Source organism: Physella acuta, unplaced genomic scaffold (assembly GCF_028476545.2).
Source record: "Physella acuta isolate Inbredline_101_S28 unplaced genomic scaffold, ASM2847654v3 ptg001668l, whole genome shotgun sequence".
Taxonomy (NCBI): Eukaryota; Metazoa; Mollusca; class Gastropoda; family Physidae; genus Physella; species Physella acuta.
This window is the reverse complement of record NW_026733181.1, coordinates 12,822-30,710: the sequence shown is the minus strand read 5'-3', so window position 1 is coordinate 30,710 and position 17,889 is coordinate 12,822. Positions and strand designations below refer to the sequence as shown.

The 17,889-nt window shown below is 38.0% G+C and overlaps 1 protein-coding gene across 1 annotated transcript in view; it reads right to left on the bottom strand.

Annotated features, from left to right (window-relative positions):
• Positions 1–17,889, bottom strand: part of LOC131929742 (uncharacterized) — a 34,040-nt gene that overhangs the window by 9,702 nt on the left and 6,449 nt on the right. The window contains exons 2-3 of the mRNA XM_059286089.1: positions 12,308–12,338; positions 3,660–3,806 (exon numbers count right to left, since the gene is read on the bottom strand). Coding sequence (XP_059142072.1) covers positions 3,660–3,806; positions 12,308–12,338 — 178 coding nt within the window. The remainder of the gene's footprint in view (positions 1–3,659; positions 3,807–12,307; positions 12,339–17,889) is intronic.

Below are 17,889 nucleotides of genomic sequence, written 5' to 3'. Positions count from 1 at the left end.
TGGGAACCCCATTACCTCGTGCTTGTATGTGAGTCAGAACCCCATTACCTCGTGTTTGTATGTGGGAACCCCATTACCTCTGCTCGTATGTGAATGTGGGTGTGTGTATGACTGCTAAGATTACCAGGCGACATAAGGCGATTCTGACTGGAGTTTATCGATCTGATTGGTAAGCCGGTTCTGATCGATCGCATCAAGCAGAATGGGCTACCCCCCCCCCCCCACACACACACACACATACACACATGCACACTATTCATTTCTCTTCTCTCGTCTTGTTTGTGCAACTCACTGAAGCTGACTTGTAACGAGGACTTTCTAGCTCGTTAATTCTTTTTAAGGCCAATTTTCTTCTCAAATTTCGAAAAATAAATTCTTTTAAAAAAAAAACATCTTTACAATTATTTAATTTTTGGAACTAATTTGACGACTTTTTAATTATTTTTTTCTTTGGAAAAAAAATTAAAGAATTTTAACTAAATGACGCCACTATTTAAAAAAAAAATCATCTTTATCCGAGTGGATTTTAATGGAAAACAAATATTTGACTAAAAAAAATAATTTATCAGAGCTTTGAAGTTTGCACCAGAAAACGGTTGTTAAAATATTAAAGGCTATCATGGTTAAGATTATGGTTCGGCCGTGTATAATCCATCAAAGCTTCAACTAATAATCCACTTTTAAGTCATTATAGAAATTGTGTTGATAGGTATTGCACTTAAAATCGATCAATATAAAATAAACAGTTGAACTAAAACACATTCTTGGGCAAAAGTTTCATTTTCTCTCAATTATTTTTTATTTTGGGAGGTATATGAAATACTTATATTTGATGAAAATGCTTCAGTATTTCAGAATTTAGACAAAAATACTCTAATACTTAGATAAAAAAAAACATTAGTATAGAGATGGAAAAAAAATCACAATATTTAAACGAAAATACTCTAATATTCCATGCTTAGATGTATTACTATCAAGAGAAATATTTATAAAATTAATAGAATAAAAATAAATTTTCTAGTTTAAAATAATAAAATGCAAATACAAGTGACTTATCTCTTACACACACACACACACACACGCACACGCACGCACTCACGCATGCACGTGCGCACACACATACACCCACAATTGTATCTCTATCATCAATGGTGAAGCTCTAACTGCTAGTTAAATGACAGATATTGTAGTCTAGGTAGAAGTATGCTAATCTTTACATTTTTAACTGAATATAATGAGTTATCGCTAAATTAGTCAACAATGTTAATTTAGTTAAAGCAGAATCCCATAGTATCATGATGAGTGGCCCATTCACACTATAGTATAACAAGCTCTAGTGATACAACAGTCACAGATAAGCTGAGTAATAATCGCCATCCAGATACCCCACTCAAGATTATTCTACACCGAGGTAAAGGTAAGAATTGTACAGTAGTTAAATACAACACAACAGAAACGAAATAAGGTTACGGTGGACATTAATAACAAGCTCAAAATAAAATAAAGTAGATATAAGTGCTTCCATTTAGATCCAATTTTTAAAATATGAAATGGGATAAGAAGTCATAAGGGTTCGTTCATAAGTGATGGTTCGTCCATAAATGACTTCAAGTTTAAAAATAAAATTAATTATTTTTACTTTCATCCCCCCCCCCTGTTACACCTTAAAAATAGCGCCCCCTTCAGCCTAACTCAACCACTCCAAATTGCAATTTTTAATTTGTCAAACTACGATTTCTCTCAATATATATTGATCCATTTCGACTAAAAATGTATTTTTCAACTAAAAAAAGCCTTTTAAAATGCGAAATGACTGTTGAATTTCAGTCTAAAAATTGACTTTTATAAAATGCGATGAAACTATACGACTTTAAACTCCACTCCTCCACTTTAATTTCTATGTCCCGAGATTTTCAAGTAAAACGATTTTACTCAATTGAGAAACAAAATATTTTATATATAACTTAATAACTGAATATAAAATATTTTTCCCACGTTTTCTTTAACTTGCTTTCGTCTCTGTCTTTCCAATCAAATCTTGCGATCGAAATTTCTGGCACTTCCCAGTTAGCTAGCGCGCTGAAATTTTCAGGGAAGCTTTGTTTTGGATGACAATAGAATATTCAATTGTTATTATTACTAAATTGATCCATGGAAACATTTTATTGAGCATTTTAGAGCGCTATATAATTGTAGTAAAAACGTGGGGAAAAGGGGACATAACCCAGTAACTGTAATTTGATGAAAACAAGGTTCGGTACTCTCCCTCTTTGCTTACTGAGTAGTGTTCACGCGGTGTTTGTGTACAAACAACCGTAACAACTGGTGGCCAGTATGGGGGAGACGATATGGTCGAGTGGTTGGGCACACGATTGCTATCCCACTCGACACGGGTTCAAATCTATGTGTTCTAGTCAGTAACGTATTCACACAACGTGTTTTTTACGAGTTGTCTTCGTTTACCCAAAAAAAAGTGAAAAGAAAATCGATAGCAAGATTTTAATGCAAACAAACAGACAAAGACTAAAAAGTAGAAAATAATAATCATTAAAAAAGTTTAAAAAAACCCACGTTTTCTGATTGAACTAAAAAGTAGAAAATAAATGCTATACATCACAATAATGCAAGCGATCACTCTACTATAAGCGATCAAAAACGTGGGGCGCCGAAGTAAAAGTTATATTACTATTGATTAGATAATACTATTGACTTTTATTAGGGAGCTTGTAGAGAGTCAACAGTATTAGAAACTGTAAGAAAATCACGGCGCCCCACGTTTTTGATCGCTTATAGTAGAGTGATCGCTTGCATTATTGTGATGTATAGCATTTATTTTCTACTTTTTAGTTCAATCAGAAAACGTGGGTTTTTTTAAACTTTTTTAATGATTATTATTGTATCTTCTAAATCTTTCACTAAGTGCGACAGTGAAATAAAGTGACATTCAGAGGCGTAGCGACCCTTCCCGGTGCCCGGGGACAAACTTTAGATTTGCACCCCCCCCCCCTCAAACTTTCGATTTGCACACATCCGTATTAAAAAATAAACTGCAAATAGTTTCAAAAGTGTATTAGGACGTCATACACCGTGTTTGACGCCTTAATCGGATTTTCCAAAGCTGTTTTCTTTTTTTAAATGTAGGGCCTAATTGTGTTTTAACGCTTGCAAGATTAAGTCTAATGCAGCTCATCAAACGTTGACGTCTTTACCATTCATAGGGTTATTTGAAAACCAACCCCCAGGCAACGGAGCGAAAAATCGAATCAATACAAGATACGAAACAAAGCGGATTTTTATTTGCTTTAAACGAAAGAATAAACATACTTGGTACAGGCTTTTTAAATGATTTGCTAGCGTGTATGTGCCTCTAGCTAAATCTTGACAAACGATTCTTGGAAAACTTATTTGTATTGTACTCCATTGAAATTTTTGTCTTCTTTTTTTCTAAACATAAAGTATATAAGTAGTGGCTTTATCGGACTTTACGACTGGCTTATTAAAGGTCATGACCTTTTTTTAACCAACTACTCAACATTTATAACCCTCTAAACGGAATCCATCATTATTAAAACTACGAAGGGATGTAACCCCTTATCAATCGAACAGCGCAATAATCCAACCACTCAGACATTGAGAAGCGCAGTGATCTGACCACTCACCGTTTGTATCCCTCCGCCTGATGTAAGCAGCCACAGTCTCATCCCTCACATCCGGTTTGAAGCGGCGAATAAAATTCTTGACCTCGTCAAAGGTGGACACGCCGTCATTGTTGTGGTCAAGCCATCGGACGAACCTCTCCTTCATCTCTGAAAGAGGAAACAAAGAGCTAGAACACCCTACTCTAACTGCTAGACTAGTGAACAAAGAGCTAGAACACCCTATTCTAACTGCTAGATTGGTGAACATAGAGCTAGAACACCCTATTCTAACGGCTAGACTGGTGAACATAGAGCTAGAACACTCTATTCTAACGGCTAGACTGGTGAACAAAGAGCTAGAACACGCTATTCTAACGGCTAGAATGGTGAACAAAGAGCTAGAACACCCTATTCTAACTGCTAGATTGGTGAACAAAGAGCTAGAACACCCTATTCTAACGGCTAGAATGGTGAACATAGAGCTAGAACACCCTATTCTAACGGCTAGACTGATTCACAAAGAGCTAGAACACCCTATTCTAACTGCTAGACTGATTAACAAAGAGCTAGAACACCCTATTCTAACGGCTAGACTGATTAACAAAGAGCTAGAACACCCTATTCTAACTGCTAGACTGATTAAAAAAGAGCTAGAACACCCTATTCTAACGGCTAGACTGATTAACAAAGAGCTAGAACACCCTATTCTAACGGCTAGACTGGTGAACATAGAGCTAGAACACCCTATTCTAACGACTAGACTGATTAACAAAGAGCTAGAACACCCTATTTTAACTGCTAGACTGGTGAACAAAGAGCTAGAACACCCTATTCTAACGGCTATACTGGTGAACAAAGAGCTAGAATACCCTGTAAAATGTAAACACAATGCAAAATAAATGGTAACTTTTATTTTTTTTTAATTTTTTTATTTTTTTAATGAATTAATTGTTTTTTTGCCTCTTAAATTTTTTATTTGAATTCCAACTCAGCAATAAACCTTATCATACCATTCTTTGCTAAAATTATAAACACATTACTTTTTTTTTAATTCTTTAGGCCTTGTTATACCCAGAATGTGAAAATAATTCACACTTATCTTCTTCCTACTCGTTCAACTTCAGAATCCCAGTCGTCGTCCCCCCCCCCCCCACCACTTTTCCTCGACCTTGACCTTTAGTATATGTGCCCTTGGCTACCAGTAAATACAGATTATGGGCTGAGAGATAAAAACCAAGGCTACTGGCCAACAGGAATTTAATTGACATGCACTTACTCGCACCCCTAACAATTTTGTACGCAATACAGTGTGTGAGCGGAAATTTAATCGGACTAGATTTTCAAGTTAAAAATTAAAAAAAAATGTCTGCCATTAACGAACTCTGTGTTTTGATCTGCGACTACCGTGTGCCTTCATTACCGAGGCGAGTCGACGAACCGTCTGTTATTGGGTTAAAGTAGCCATTTCCTCTCTCTCATTAGTAGAAAAAAGATTTACTCTCTATCCCCCCCCCTTCTTCCCACTCCACCTCTTCTCAATCGGGAGATTTTTTAACAGTGCTATCTGTAGAATCTATAAGCAGACGATAAAAAAAGTATCTTTTAAGCAGATCAGATGAAAGCAAGGATCGTAATTCCAAGGACGCTTCCGGTCTATGCGCTGCCGAGGTTGGTTAAAAACCTGTCTCAGTGAAGCGAGAAACGAGTTAAAATTTGGTAGAAGGTCAATCTATTTTTAGTTCATTTTTTTTTACCAAATTTCTGTTAAAATCTGTTTCAAGATTTAATTGGCTTTTAGAATTTCATCTTTTGAAATTAGCTGTCGGCATTCAAACTCTTAAAAACTGGATTTCAGTGTTCTTTATTTGATCGGTGGGTAGCATTTTTGCACTTTGGGATTCAGTATCTATCTGTTTAGTTACTTTTTAACACTTCAGTCTTTTATTACAACTTACCAACTTACCCCAGCCCAAACAACAGCTGTCTGAAGTTTGAACCACTACTGACAACTTAAGTCGAGAGTTCGAACTTGGGAAGGCAACATATAGAAGAGAAACCTCCAAAATTAAATAGTGCTGTCTTGTAGGTTGCTCTTGAGTTGATAAATTGTATGAAAGCAAATCCAGAAAGACAAAAAGGCTGGAATCGGAGTCAACTGGGCATAGTGCGCATAACGTATTTACACGAAATACTTAGTTGTGTTGGAGGAAATCCCCTCCAATACAACAGTTGGAAAAAAGAAGTATTTAACCAACAAATGTAGGTGAACAGGTTTATAATGGGTGTCATCTTTGGCTCACCAACATTAGAGTACAGCTATTTATAGCTCCTCATTCTGATTACTGTAACTGATTCCACACTCCCATAGACTTACCTACAATTTCTATAAGTACGTGATTCTCCCCAAAACATATCATAAAAGAATGTCAACACGAGTGTTTTTTATCATAACACTATCATACTATCATACTAGTAACGAAGCTAGTTATAAGGTAGCTGGTTGGGTAAATCGATGCTATTTCCTGTATATATCGCTAGCAACCTTAACCGTAAACATGGTTTGAGTTAGTTTGTTCAGTAACTCTAGAACTAATCCAGTCTTTGGCCATAGCCCTGTCCAGTCTCGGCCCATCGCAACAAAACCTGCAGTAGACAAACATCTGTACTGTATCGCCATGCAGACAATCAAAGAAAACCGTGTTCTAAAACGAAGAAACATCCCCTCCCCAAGACGTCAACAACGTTGTTTTCCAAACTAAGTCTGAGTAGATTCTATGACGTCAACTAGCATTCGTGACGCCAACCAGAACTGGCAACGTCAATGAGATTCCGAGAAATCAACCGAACTCAATTACATCAACTAAAATTATGACGTCAACCAGATTCCGTGACGTCAAAAAGCCCACGTGACGTGAACTAATTTTCGTAGCGACAACTTGACTTGGTGACGTCAAACAGAATACGTCAACGAGACCGAGAAATCAATCAGACTCAATGACGTCAACCAGCTTCCGTGACGTCAATCAGCCCGTGTGACGTCAATTAAAATTCGTAGCGACAACTTGACATTGTGACATCAAAGTGAATCCATGACGTCAATCAGCCCGACCTAGTGACGTCAAATAGAATCAGTGACGTCAATGAGCCCGACATAGTGACGTCAACCAGAACCCGTGACGTCAATCCGCCCCAAAAGACAAACATCTCACCCGGCAATCAACTGTAAAAAAAACACCCTAAGCTGTCTTGATTCTTCCACTGCAAACATAACTCAAACCCTCTCTCCCCCCTCTCCCCACTCTCCCCCACTCTCTAGACCACACCCCCACTCTCTATACCACACCCCTACACCGTAACACCATGTTCGTCGATAATTAACGCAGACAAGCAGGATCTAGACACGGGGACACAGGCTCTGCGCATTGATACCTTAATGTCTGTTTACTGGGGCGGATAAGGCGGCTAATCTCGCGTCTAGTGGTCAAAATTAGGCCAGTGGTCAGTTCTGGGAACGCAAGTAAAAACCTGGAGCTTTATTCTGCCAATGCAGCGCCGGATGTATAGATGCAGACGTCTTTACCTACGATGCCACCCGGTAGCCAGACGGTAACTTTTGGTCAATCTGAACGTAAATAAAACTGATCTCTACAGCGAAAATTACGGGATTTTAGCCTTGGTTAGTTAAGCTTGCCATTTGAAACAGATGATACCAAACTAATATTATTTTTACACCAGTGTTTCTACCAGACTTTTTTCTCCGGGGGTGGGGGGGGGGCACTTGAAATTTTCGGGATAGACGGACTAAAGTTTCCGGGGGAACGGGGACGGACGGACAGTGTTAAAAGTATATATTTTCTATATAAATTCCATTCTTTTCGTCCCCCCCCCCGAAGAGATACCTGGAAGAAACACTACTTTTACACACACACACACACACACACACACACACACACACACATATATATATATATATATATATATATATATATATATATATATATATATATATATATATATATATATATATATATATATATAATTTGACGATATTCAATTGCTGAGTGATAATTATTACACATATGGCATAGAAAAGTTTTGCCAGGATACCTTGGTGGATTTAGAACGCAAGGTGTATAAATCTTTAAAAAAATAGATTAGACATATTAGAGAATGCATTTTAACGAGCCCTTTTAGGCTTGGTTCTGATCACCCAGATAAAAACTGCGTTAGATCCTTGGGTCTCAAATATGGATTAATTCACAAGGGGGAGGCACTCTTGCCGTGACAATAACTGAGTAGCTTCCCTTGGAGCTGAGAGTAACCAAGTGTTTAGTTGCAAGAGAGGTTTCCTTTTCAGAAATTGAGTATTTGTGAAAAACATCTTTTAAAAAATGTACAATATGTAAATAGAGCAGGAGCTATACTCAGTTAATGTATGAGATTATTTTTACTCAGGTATGGTGGTCTTTGAAATGTTTCGAACCCGGCGTTACTTTGAACAGATGAAGTAGAGTTCTCCGGTTCAGTGTTTCTTTCTAGGGGGGAGGGGGGCGGACACTAGTAAAAGTATATATTTTCTAAATAAATTCTATTTTGTTTCGGGGGAGGGTAAAAGAGATGCCTGAAAGAAACTGCTCCTGTTTCTGTGACCTCGGTAGGCTATATGGAGGGAGAGTGTATTAAGCACTATGCCCAGCCGCCTTTACTTTACCTAACGTGAGTCAGGTACCCATCAGAGCTGGGTGGACTCAGTGAGTCAGGTACCTATCAGAGCTCGGTGGACTCAGTGAGTCAGGTAGCCATCAGAGCTGGGTGGACTCAGTGAGTCAGGTACCTATCAGAGCTCGGTGGACTCAGTGAGTCAGGTAGCCATCAGAGCTGGGTGGACTCAGTGAGTCAGGTACCCATCAGAGCTGGGTGGACTCTCTGACTCGAGCCCTGGATTCGAACTCGATACTTTAATGTTCGCAGTGGATCTCGCTTGTTATTTAAAATAATTTGCATAACTATTTTCATAAACATTTAAATACAAACACTTACAGAAAAATTACCATTATATCATTATCGTTTAAAGAGTTTTCTACTTGTTTAATACTGGATTTCTTTCTTATTTCAAGCTGATATTTCTAAACAACAATTTATAGACTACAGCTGTTCTTCTGATACTAGTGTTTATTATTATTTTTTTAAATTTTGAGTAGAACACCACATTTTAAATGTGATCTCTCCGTTGAAAACGACGTATAGTTTTAGGTAGTAGGTTGGCCTTGTTTATGTCCAGTGTTTCTTTCAGACAATTTTCTCCGGAGCGGGAGGGAGGAAGGCACTTGATAGAGAAGTAAAGACCCATTCCGGCGGCCGGAGCGATTTATCAATTTTATATACAGTTATTAAAAAAAAGGAAAAAAGCCCCCCCCCCCCTACACGCACACACATTTCGAAAGGCCGGTGCGATTTTTACCATTTACTGCCCCTTAAGAGTTTTTATTTTGATGCCTCAAAGTTGATGTAGAAAACACTTAAATAAGTCTGTAAAACAAAGTTGCAGTTTATTTTTATAACTTCGACTGAGTTTAATACAGTAAAGCAGATCTAAATAAGCTTTTTTTCCTTCTACCCCGATCGACGCCCCCCTTCCCCCCCCCCCACCCCTTCCCCCCCCCCACCCCCACCCCCGTGTCGGACTTAAATTTCCGAGGGGGAGTTTGGTCGTCGGTAAAGGTGTATATATATATATATATATATATATATATATATATATATATATATATATATATATATATATATATATATATATATATATATATAAGTAAAGGTATGGATTTTTTTTTTACATAAGTTCTATTTGATTCGGCAGAACCCCCCCCCCCCTTCCTGCAACCGAAGAGATGCCTGAAAGAAACTATTCATATCACAACATATATGTACATATTTTAAAGACACACTGAAACCATAGTGAAAACTAGCTGAACACAAATACAACACGATTTAGATTTACCGTCAGAAACTTAGAGGTTCTGTGGTCAGAATGAAATCCACAAGTCTAGACAAACAAACCTCAACAAACACGGTAGTTCAACAAACAGTAGGGTGTCTCATGGGAATAGTAGCCCAAAAATGTAAATGTTTTGTAACATTGATTTTTGCCAGGAATGGACTTAACAATCACAAACAGACGAAAAAAAAACGTAAGTGAACAGAAATAAAATAAAAAGCTAAGCAAGTAATTGGCTTGTCTAGATTAGTTCGGTAACAGTTAACAGGGATAGTGGCAACTGGGCAATAGCAATTACACGATAGTAAAACACGAATGTGTGTTAAACTTTACTACCTTAGTCTATACTTTAACAACAATAATAAAACAATAACAAATGTTGATAGTGGAGTAATATAGACCAATATATAGCGTTCAAACCGCTATGTTTGCAGGCTGATTCAGACCGCATAAAGCCAGTTACTCGGAGTTGGCTACGTCGAGGCCTGCCTGCCTAAAGGGAGTGATACTCCTGAGTCGGTATATCTATATGACGAAAGTAATATAGAAATCATGTACTTTGAGAATGATATGTAAGTCGTTCATCATTCATTGACCACAGACGTTCAGGTTTTTCATTACGGTATTTTTAGCTGTAGACATTTAAAATACGCAACATACAGTCAGAGTTTCTTCCAAGCATCTCTTCTGGGGGGGGGGGGGGGGGGAGGCGCGGGACGAAATGGAATTTATATAGAAAATTTATACTTTTAACATTGTCCGCCCCCCCCCCCCCATCCCCCAATCCACCCCCCCCTCCCCCGGAAATTTTAGTCAGCCCCCCCCCCCCACGAAAATTTCAGGTGCCCCCTCCCCCCCCCCCCCCCCGGAGAAAAAAGTCTGGAAGAAATACTACATACAGTTGGTTATTTTTTATTTATGCAGTTTATGCAGATGTCTAATTTCTGAACGTGCTACAAGTCAGTCTGGGAATCAGGTGAGGGGAATGTTCATTTTAAAAAAATGTGACCGAATGTTTAGCTGAAGGAAATATCCCTTTAGCTGTGTCACAGTCTGGTTATGCCAAGTCTGTTTTGGTTTTGTTGTTGTTTGCCAAGCCAAAAACTAAAAATAAGAATCTAAATCCTCTGCTGATGAAATAGAAGAATGAAGAGTGGGGGAGGGTGGAGTGGTGAGCTTAATATCAAGATTTTAAGGGCGCGTTAGTGAAAAGGCGGCGTGGGGGGGGGGGGGGGAGGTCGCCTTCAAGCGCAGTACCATGGGAGAATGCCAATAACAAATTCCTTTCAATAACAAAAGGACAATAATATTATGCCGGAATTGTACATCCGTTCAATGAACACAAAAAGAACAAATTAATCGAGAATAGGAAATGTGGTTCTTTCATAGAGAGAGATCTCGTGATTTCTCGCGAACTTAATACTGCTGGGTTACACCGCGAGGAAAAACCTCGAGACTTGACTTTATCATTCAGCTATAGAACACACACACTTAGCGAATACTCAAATCTTGATGTGTGACTTTATTATTCAGCTATAGAACACACACACACTTAGCGAATAATCAAATCTTGGTGTGTCACTTTATCATTCAGCTATAGAACACACACGTAGCGAGTACTCAAATCTTGATGTGTCGCTTTATCATTCAACTATACAACACACACGCAGAGAATACTCAAATCTTGATGTGTCACTTTATCATCCAGTTATAGAACACAAACACACTTAGCGAATACTTAAATCTTGATGTGTATCATTCAGCTAAAGAACACACACACTTAGCGAATACTCAAATCTTGATGTTTCACTTTATCATTCAGCTATAGAACACACACGTTGCGAATACTCAAATCTTGATGTGTCACTTTATCATTCAACTATAGAACACACACGTTGCGAACACTCAAATCTTGATGTGTGACTTTATCATTCAGCTATAGAACACACACACACACTTAGCGAATACTCAAATCTTGATGTGTCACTTTATCATTCAGCTATAGAACACACACGTTGCGAATACTCAAATCTTGATGTGTCACTTTATCATTCAACTATAGAACACACACACGTAGCGAGTACTCAAATCTTGATGTGCCACTTTATCATTCAGCTATAGAACACACACACATTTAGCGAGTACTCAAATCTTGATGTGTCACTTTATCATTCAGCTATAGAACACACACACATTTAGCGAGTACTCAAATCTTGATGTGTCACTTTATCATTCAGCTATAGAACACACACACATTTAGCGAGTACTCAAATCTTGATGTGTCACTTTATCATTCAGCTATAGAACATACACTCACGTAGCGAGTACTCAAATCTTGATGTGTGACTTTATCATTCAGCTATAGAACACATATTTAGCGAGTACTCAAATCTTGATGTGTCACTTTATCATTCAGCTATAGAACATACACTCACGTAGCGAGTACTCAAATCTTGATGTGTCACTTTATCATTCAGCTATAGAACACACACGTAGAGAGTACTCAAATCTGTGTGAGTATCGCCCTTCCTAACAAAATACACACAGCCTAAACTCAAAACTAGATGTGTGACGGTATTATCCTACCCAACTACACACAAGTAGTCTAAACTCAAATCTAGATCTGTGACTGTATCACTTAGCTAAAAAACACAATAAAGTAGACTATACTTACGTGTCAGGTGAGGAATAGAAACACAGTCTTGCTGTAAAAAGAAAGACAAAATTTTTTTTTTAGATTTCAACGGCGTGGAAAATTATTAAAATATTCACAACAAAACAAGTGAAATGTTGGGGGAAAAATAGTTTTAATTATACAAAAAATATTTAGCTGTATTTTTTAAGAGGAAACAGTTTTCTGTGAAATGTCACATTTTAAAAATGTTTCAAAATGTATAGAAATCACATTATAAAATGTTTTAAAATTTATAGAAAACATTTATTGGAATTAATAGTGGGACAGTAAATAAGCGAAACCTTTTTTTTTTTGTCAATGTGAGCCTTTAGCTGTTTCAATACAAGAAGCTGCGGAACCAAAAAAAAAAAACCAGTGCCGTGGGCAGTTTTAAAAGTTTTAGACAAAAATTTTTTTAACAAAATTGAATGAAAGATAAATTTAGCACTTTTGACATTTAAGTAATAGTTAAGTTGTTCCTCTTTTTAAAATGCCGAATGGGTATTTCAATTTTTATAAAATCTACGGTTTTGTTGCTCAAGTTTAAGTAAACACATTCCTAGAGAGGAAGGTTTAATATTTTAAATAACAAGCGGAATTTTAAATTGTATTACCTTATTTTCGTTGTTGAGAAATTAACTATATCCTTAAATATAATATATATTTAATATAGTACCTGATTTTTTTTTAACATTTCCAAACCATTCATCCATCGAAATTTTTAAAAAATCTAAACTAAGTCCCATTCGCCGTGTCGATTTCTAGTCATGTCAAGTCAATTTTGTTTTTGTTGTTGTTAAAACTAAACTAAATCTCTTTAAAAATCTAAACTTTTTATTTCTAACATTCCACTATGACAGCTTTAGCCTGTTGATCTCAGAGTGACCAATGCCGTGTTAGCGAAGTCTTCCTGAAGTTTTTGTTTTGACAATCAACAACCCCCCCCCCCTCCCAAACCACACTTTAGCAACGCCTCTGTTATAATGGCTCATGGGACAGCTGAAATTCTTGGTATAGTAGTACCGTCCCCCCATACCACCCACCCCCAACCCAACTTTAGTTGGCTCATATAACAGCTGAAATTATAGTATAACAGCCTCCCCCCCCCCCAACACCTCACGTTAGCAGCACCTCAGTCGTGATGACCTTATAAAACATCTGAAATTATAACAGCCCCCCCCCCCCACTTTAACAACGCCTCTGTCGTGATGGTCTTATAAAACATCTGAAATTAAGGTATAACAGCCACCCCCCCCCTCACACTTTAGCAACGCCTCTGCCCTGATGGCCCCTAGATCAAGGTATAAGTACCATGAACCAGTGATGCCACTGACCCAAAACTCAGGCGAAAATTTTAGACTTCCTGTTCCGGTAATCGCTCTCAGAAGGCACTTTTTATTTCATTTCCCGGGGTCGGTTCCTCTGCTTTAATATCCTCCCAGCACCCCCAATCTCTATCGCGTTGAAGTTTGAAAGCACCACTTTGGACTATTGAATTACGATAAAAGTGTGCGTCTTTTGATGGCCTTGACCTACGATGGGAGATACTTAAGCGCATTGACAGCTGTTTAATGCCGTGCCTTATTTTTTTTTAAAAGACTGACAGGCCTTGACATGAACAATTCAGGGCGTTGAGACTTTGGTGTGGGACGTCCAACTGTTATTCTTCAACGGTGTGTGCGTTTTAGACTACAGGGCAACCAAGATCAGTGATTGGGTTCTGGTTGATTTAGTCGTTAACATTTCAAAATGTGTTGTTCATTACCAAACACATTGTGACCGCAACGAAACAATACTGATTGAGAGAGTGGCCCCAACAAACAGAGAACGAAACACTGACCCCTACAAACGTAGACAAAAACACTGACCCCAACAGAGACTAAAACACTGACCCCAACAAACGTAGACTAAAACACTGACCCCAACAGAGACTAAAACATTGACCCCAACAAACGGAGACTAAACCACTGACCCCAACAAACTGAGAGTAAAACACTGACCCCAAACAAATTGAGACAACAACACTGACCCCAACGAACTATGACCTAAAACACTGACCCCAATAAACAGAATAACTGGACAACCCTATAACAAGAGAATACAACACCTTGTATAGTAAGTAACATCGCCGTTAAAAAAAACACCTTCCTGTTGCTTCCAATCTACCCAACATAAATTATTCACCTCCGACACGACGTTCACTTTTCACCCCCCTCCACCCACCCACCACCTCAGTATCCACCACACCTCGACCTTAACCTTCACCATGTTCTCCATCCACGACACGCGTCAGACGAGAAAGGGTTAAAAAACAAAAAACACTCAACCTTTCCGCTTGCACTTTGGTACAGATTTCTGCCAAGCGATCCGTCTTGAGCCCTTTTAAATTAAAAGGGCTTTTTAACTACCCCGACAGCCCAAAAAACATCCCAGGTCTCTCAGGTCTCTAATTTGCCGTTGCTGAATACTGCTTTTTTTTTTATCCAATCCGTGATTTATCGCCGTTTCGTTATAAAGTTGCCGTTTCATTTCGATTCTAAAAACTCCTTAAATTCATTCTTATTATAGAGTATAATTTTTTTTATATTCTTCAGCATTCTCACAACCCCTCCCCCCTCTAAAAAAATCATAGTTCCCTCACGCCTGTTGCGAAGACGTCCAAAAACGGTCGTTTAAGTGGACAAATTTACCAGTCGCACGAGGACGGGGCGTGCGTGGACAAACAGACGACCGGCGCAATTAAAGAGACGTTGATCAGAAGCCCCGTTTGGCCAGGTACTTTCTGGCTTTAATAACTGCGGGCCAAAAAATCAAAGGTCGCTGGCCAGAAAGTCACGTTTGAATTTCGCTTTCTTTTTATGTAAAAATAAAACTATATGTTTTTTTAAATATATAATTATGTTCTAGTAACTGTTGTTAGTTTAGTTAAAAAATAAGTAATAAATAGTTTAAGGTGCTTAAACGCCACTTTAATAATTAATATCCTAAATTCCACTAGCCAGCGTTATAGTTAGGACTTTGTAAGCTTTTTCTCCAAACCTTTCAGTTTTCTTTAAAGCACACTTTCTTATTGTTAAGTGAACATTAAAATGTTCGCTCAAAGCCATTTTTTTTTAATTTTCAAAAAAAAAAAAATTATTTACAAAGCACGTTCTTGTTTGTCGGTCACAGAACTATTTTAGGTACTTAACCCGGGGGCTAACCCCCCCCCCCCCCCCCCCCCCCACTCACCTGAAACCACACCCTGGGGTATTCGAAAAACAGGTGAGAATGTTAATGTGTTTTGATTATTTGAATTACAATGTATTGCTTTTTTGTCAAGTAGTGAAAAATCCAATGCGTATTTTTTGTTTACTAGTAGAACAAAGTTTTTAATGAATATTGTTTCTATTATAAGTCTAGTATATGCTACCACACCGTCGTGTTTATTATTAAATATGGATGGGGGTACACGTACGTATTGTTAAAATGTTAAAGACTATTATTATTAACCGAATCTAAACCCGAAGCAATTTAAATAATACAAAAAAGCGAACAATCTAAAGTAGTGTACAAAAAAAAAAGGCAGAGAAACTGTGACACAGTGATCTACAGATCGTCAAGTCTGTTGTAAACATAGCCCAGTAGCGTTCACATAAACCAACTCAGAGATGCTGTGACACAGTGATCTACAAGTGGACGAGTTTGTTGTAAACATAGCCCAGTATTGTTCACATAAAATAACTCAGAAATGCAGTGATACAGTGATCTACAGATAGAGGAGCCAGTTTGAAACATAGTTCAGTAGCCTTTCACGCGAGAATTCATGAACAGACGATTGGTTAGTAAAGCCAGTACTGTCGGCTAGAAAAGATTTAAGTGAAAATAGCATCGATTTTAATGATAGCCGTCTGATCTTCCATTGGAGAAAACCGTCTTCGAAATAAAAACTTAAGTGAAAGTTTTAATTTATTTTTCAACGCTCATTATACCTAGTACTCCGCTTACTATATGAATCTAAATTTAAGTTATTTCCCATGATTAAAATTTGTTTAATACAAGGGAGGTTATTAGCTGTAGAACTTCACCAAACGTATCATCCACTAACATGTTCAAGTATTCGCCGAAAAACTCATTAACTTCGTGACGGATCCAATTATAATAGAGGGCATTAGCGGCCTTTATTGCTTGATTTAAAAAATCGTTTATGTCTTAACATTTGGTTTGTGACAGTGGATACTAAAAGTGTTCGATATCTCCAATCGGTGTAGGGGGGGGGGTGCTGATGTAATCCATTGGGCGATAGTAGCTTCGGCTGTATTATAGAGATGGGAAGTTGGATTAAAAACCGAATGTTTAAACGAATAAATATAAATGGATACATTGTTTAAATATTCTGTAGGACGTGGAGAATGTATCGGGCAGACGGCCTTCGAGCATGTGGTTTTTATAAAAGTGGACCATTCGGATAAATATCCATTCCGGAAAACGACTTTGGGCTATTGGCATTTGGGAGAATGTCTTTTGGGATTACGTGCAGCTTCCCTCATATCAAACGTAGGTTTAGTGAACGTAAGGTTAGTGCAAATACTTATTTTTTTTCCCAAACCAACAAAAAGAAAACAATGAAAACAACTGTCTGTGTACCCCTAGCTAATCGTGAAAGAGTGTCGGCAGAATTAACATCAAGAACCACCCCATTGAATGCAGAGCATCATGTTCCTTTTTCCTATTACAGAGTTTAATAGTTTTATTGCTAGTCTTATTTTCAGTTTAAGCTTGCATAGGCGGTGTAACACCTTTGAAATCTTTACATTGCGTTACATTGTTGTCTTGAAATATTTCTGTGTAGGTTAAAAAGACGCATGTTAAGTTAAAAGGGTATACATGGTGCCTTTGTCATTGTCTTCCTTCTAACCGCCCCTCCCCCCTACAAGAAACGAGGGAACAATGTGAAGAAATCAGGGGTCAAACTATTCCACAAATTCAGGGAACAATACCCAGTACGGAACCACAAATTCGATACATTGAACATTGGCTTGTCACGTGACCCAATGCTGTTAAAGTATCCCCCCCCCCCCCCCATCAGACGAATGTCTGAACTCAATCAATTCTGACAATCGTATGATACGAAAACCCACCAAAACCCCACGTACCACAGAAATACAACCCAGCAAACATTACAGAAATAAACAAAAACCCCAGAATTCAGCAGACGTTTCAAAGATGACGTCGACGACTTGACCCACTTCTCGCGCGAGTGACGTCGAGAGGCTGTTCCAGCATTGATGCGCACACCCCAGACCGCGGAAGCAATTTTTGTTCCTTGAAGTAGTTCTCCACAAGAATAGAGAAATGTAAGGTGAAGCAGATAGAAAAAATAAGAAAACACAACAACAGATGGATAACTTCACACAGTCCTATACACAGTTCAAACGAACTCACAATGCAAGTTGTTCAATGTATATAGTGATAAAACTAGTGAAAATATCAGTGAGTTTCAGAGGTAGTAGGATCCAGTCCGTTTGAGCCAACCGTATCCGTAGTTTTAAATTTATCATCATATTTTCTCTTTTGTACCAACGACACATGGGCTTGACACA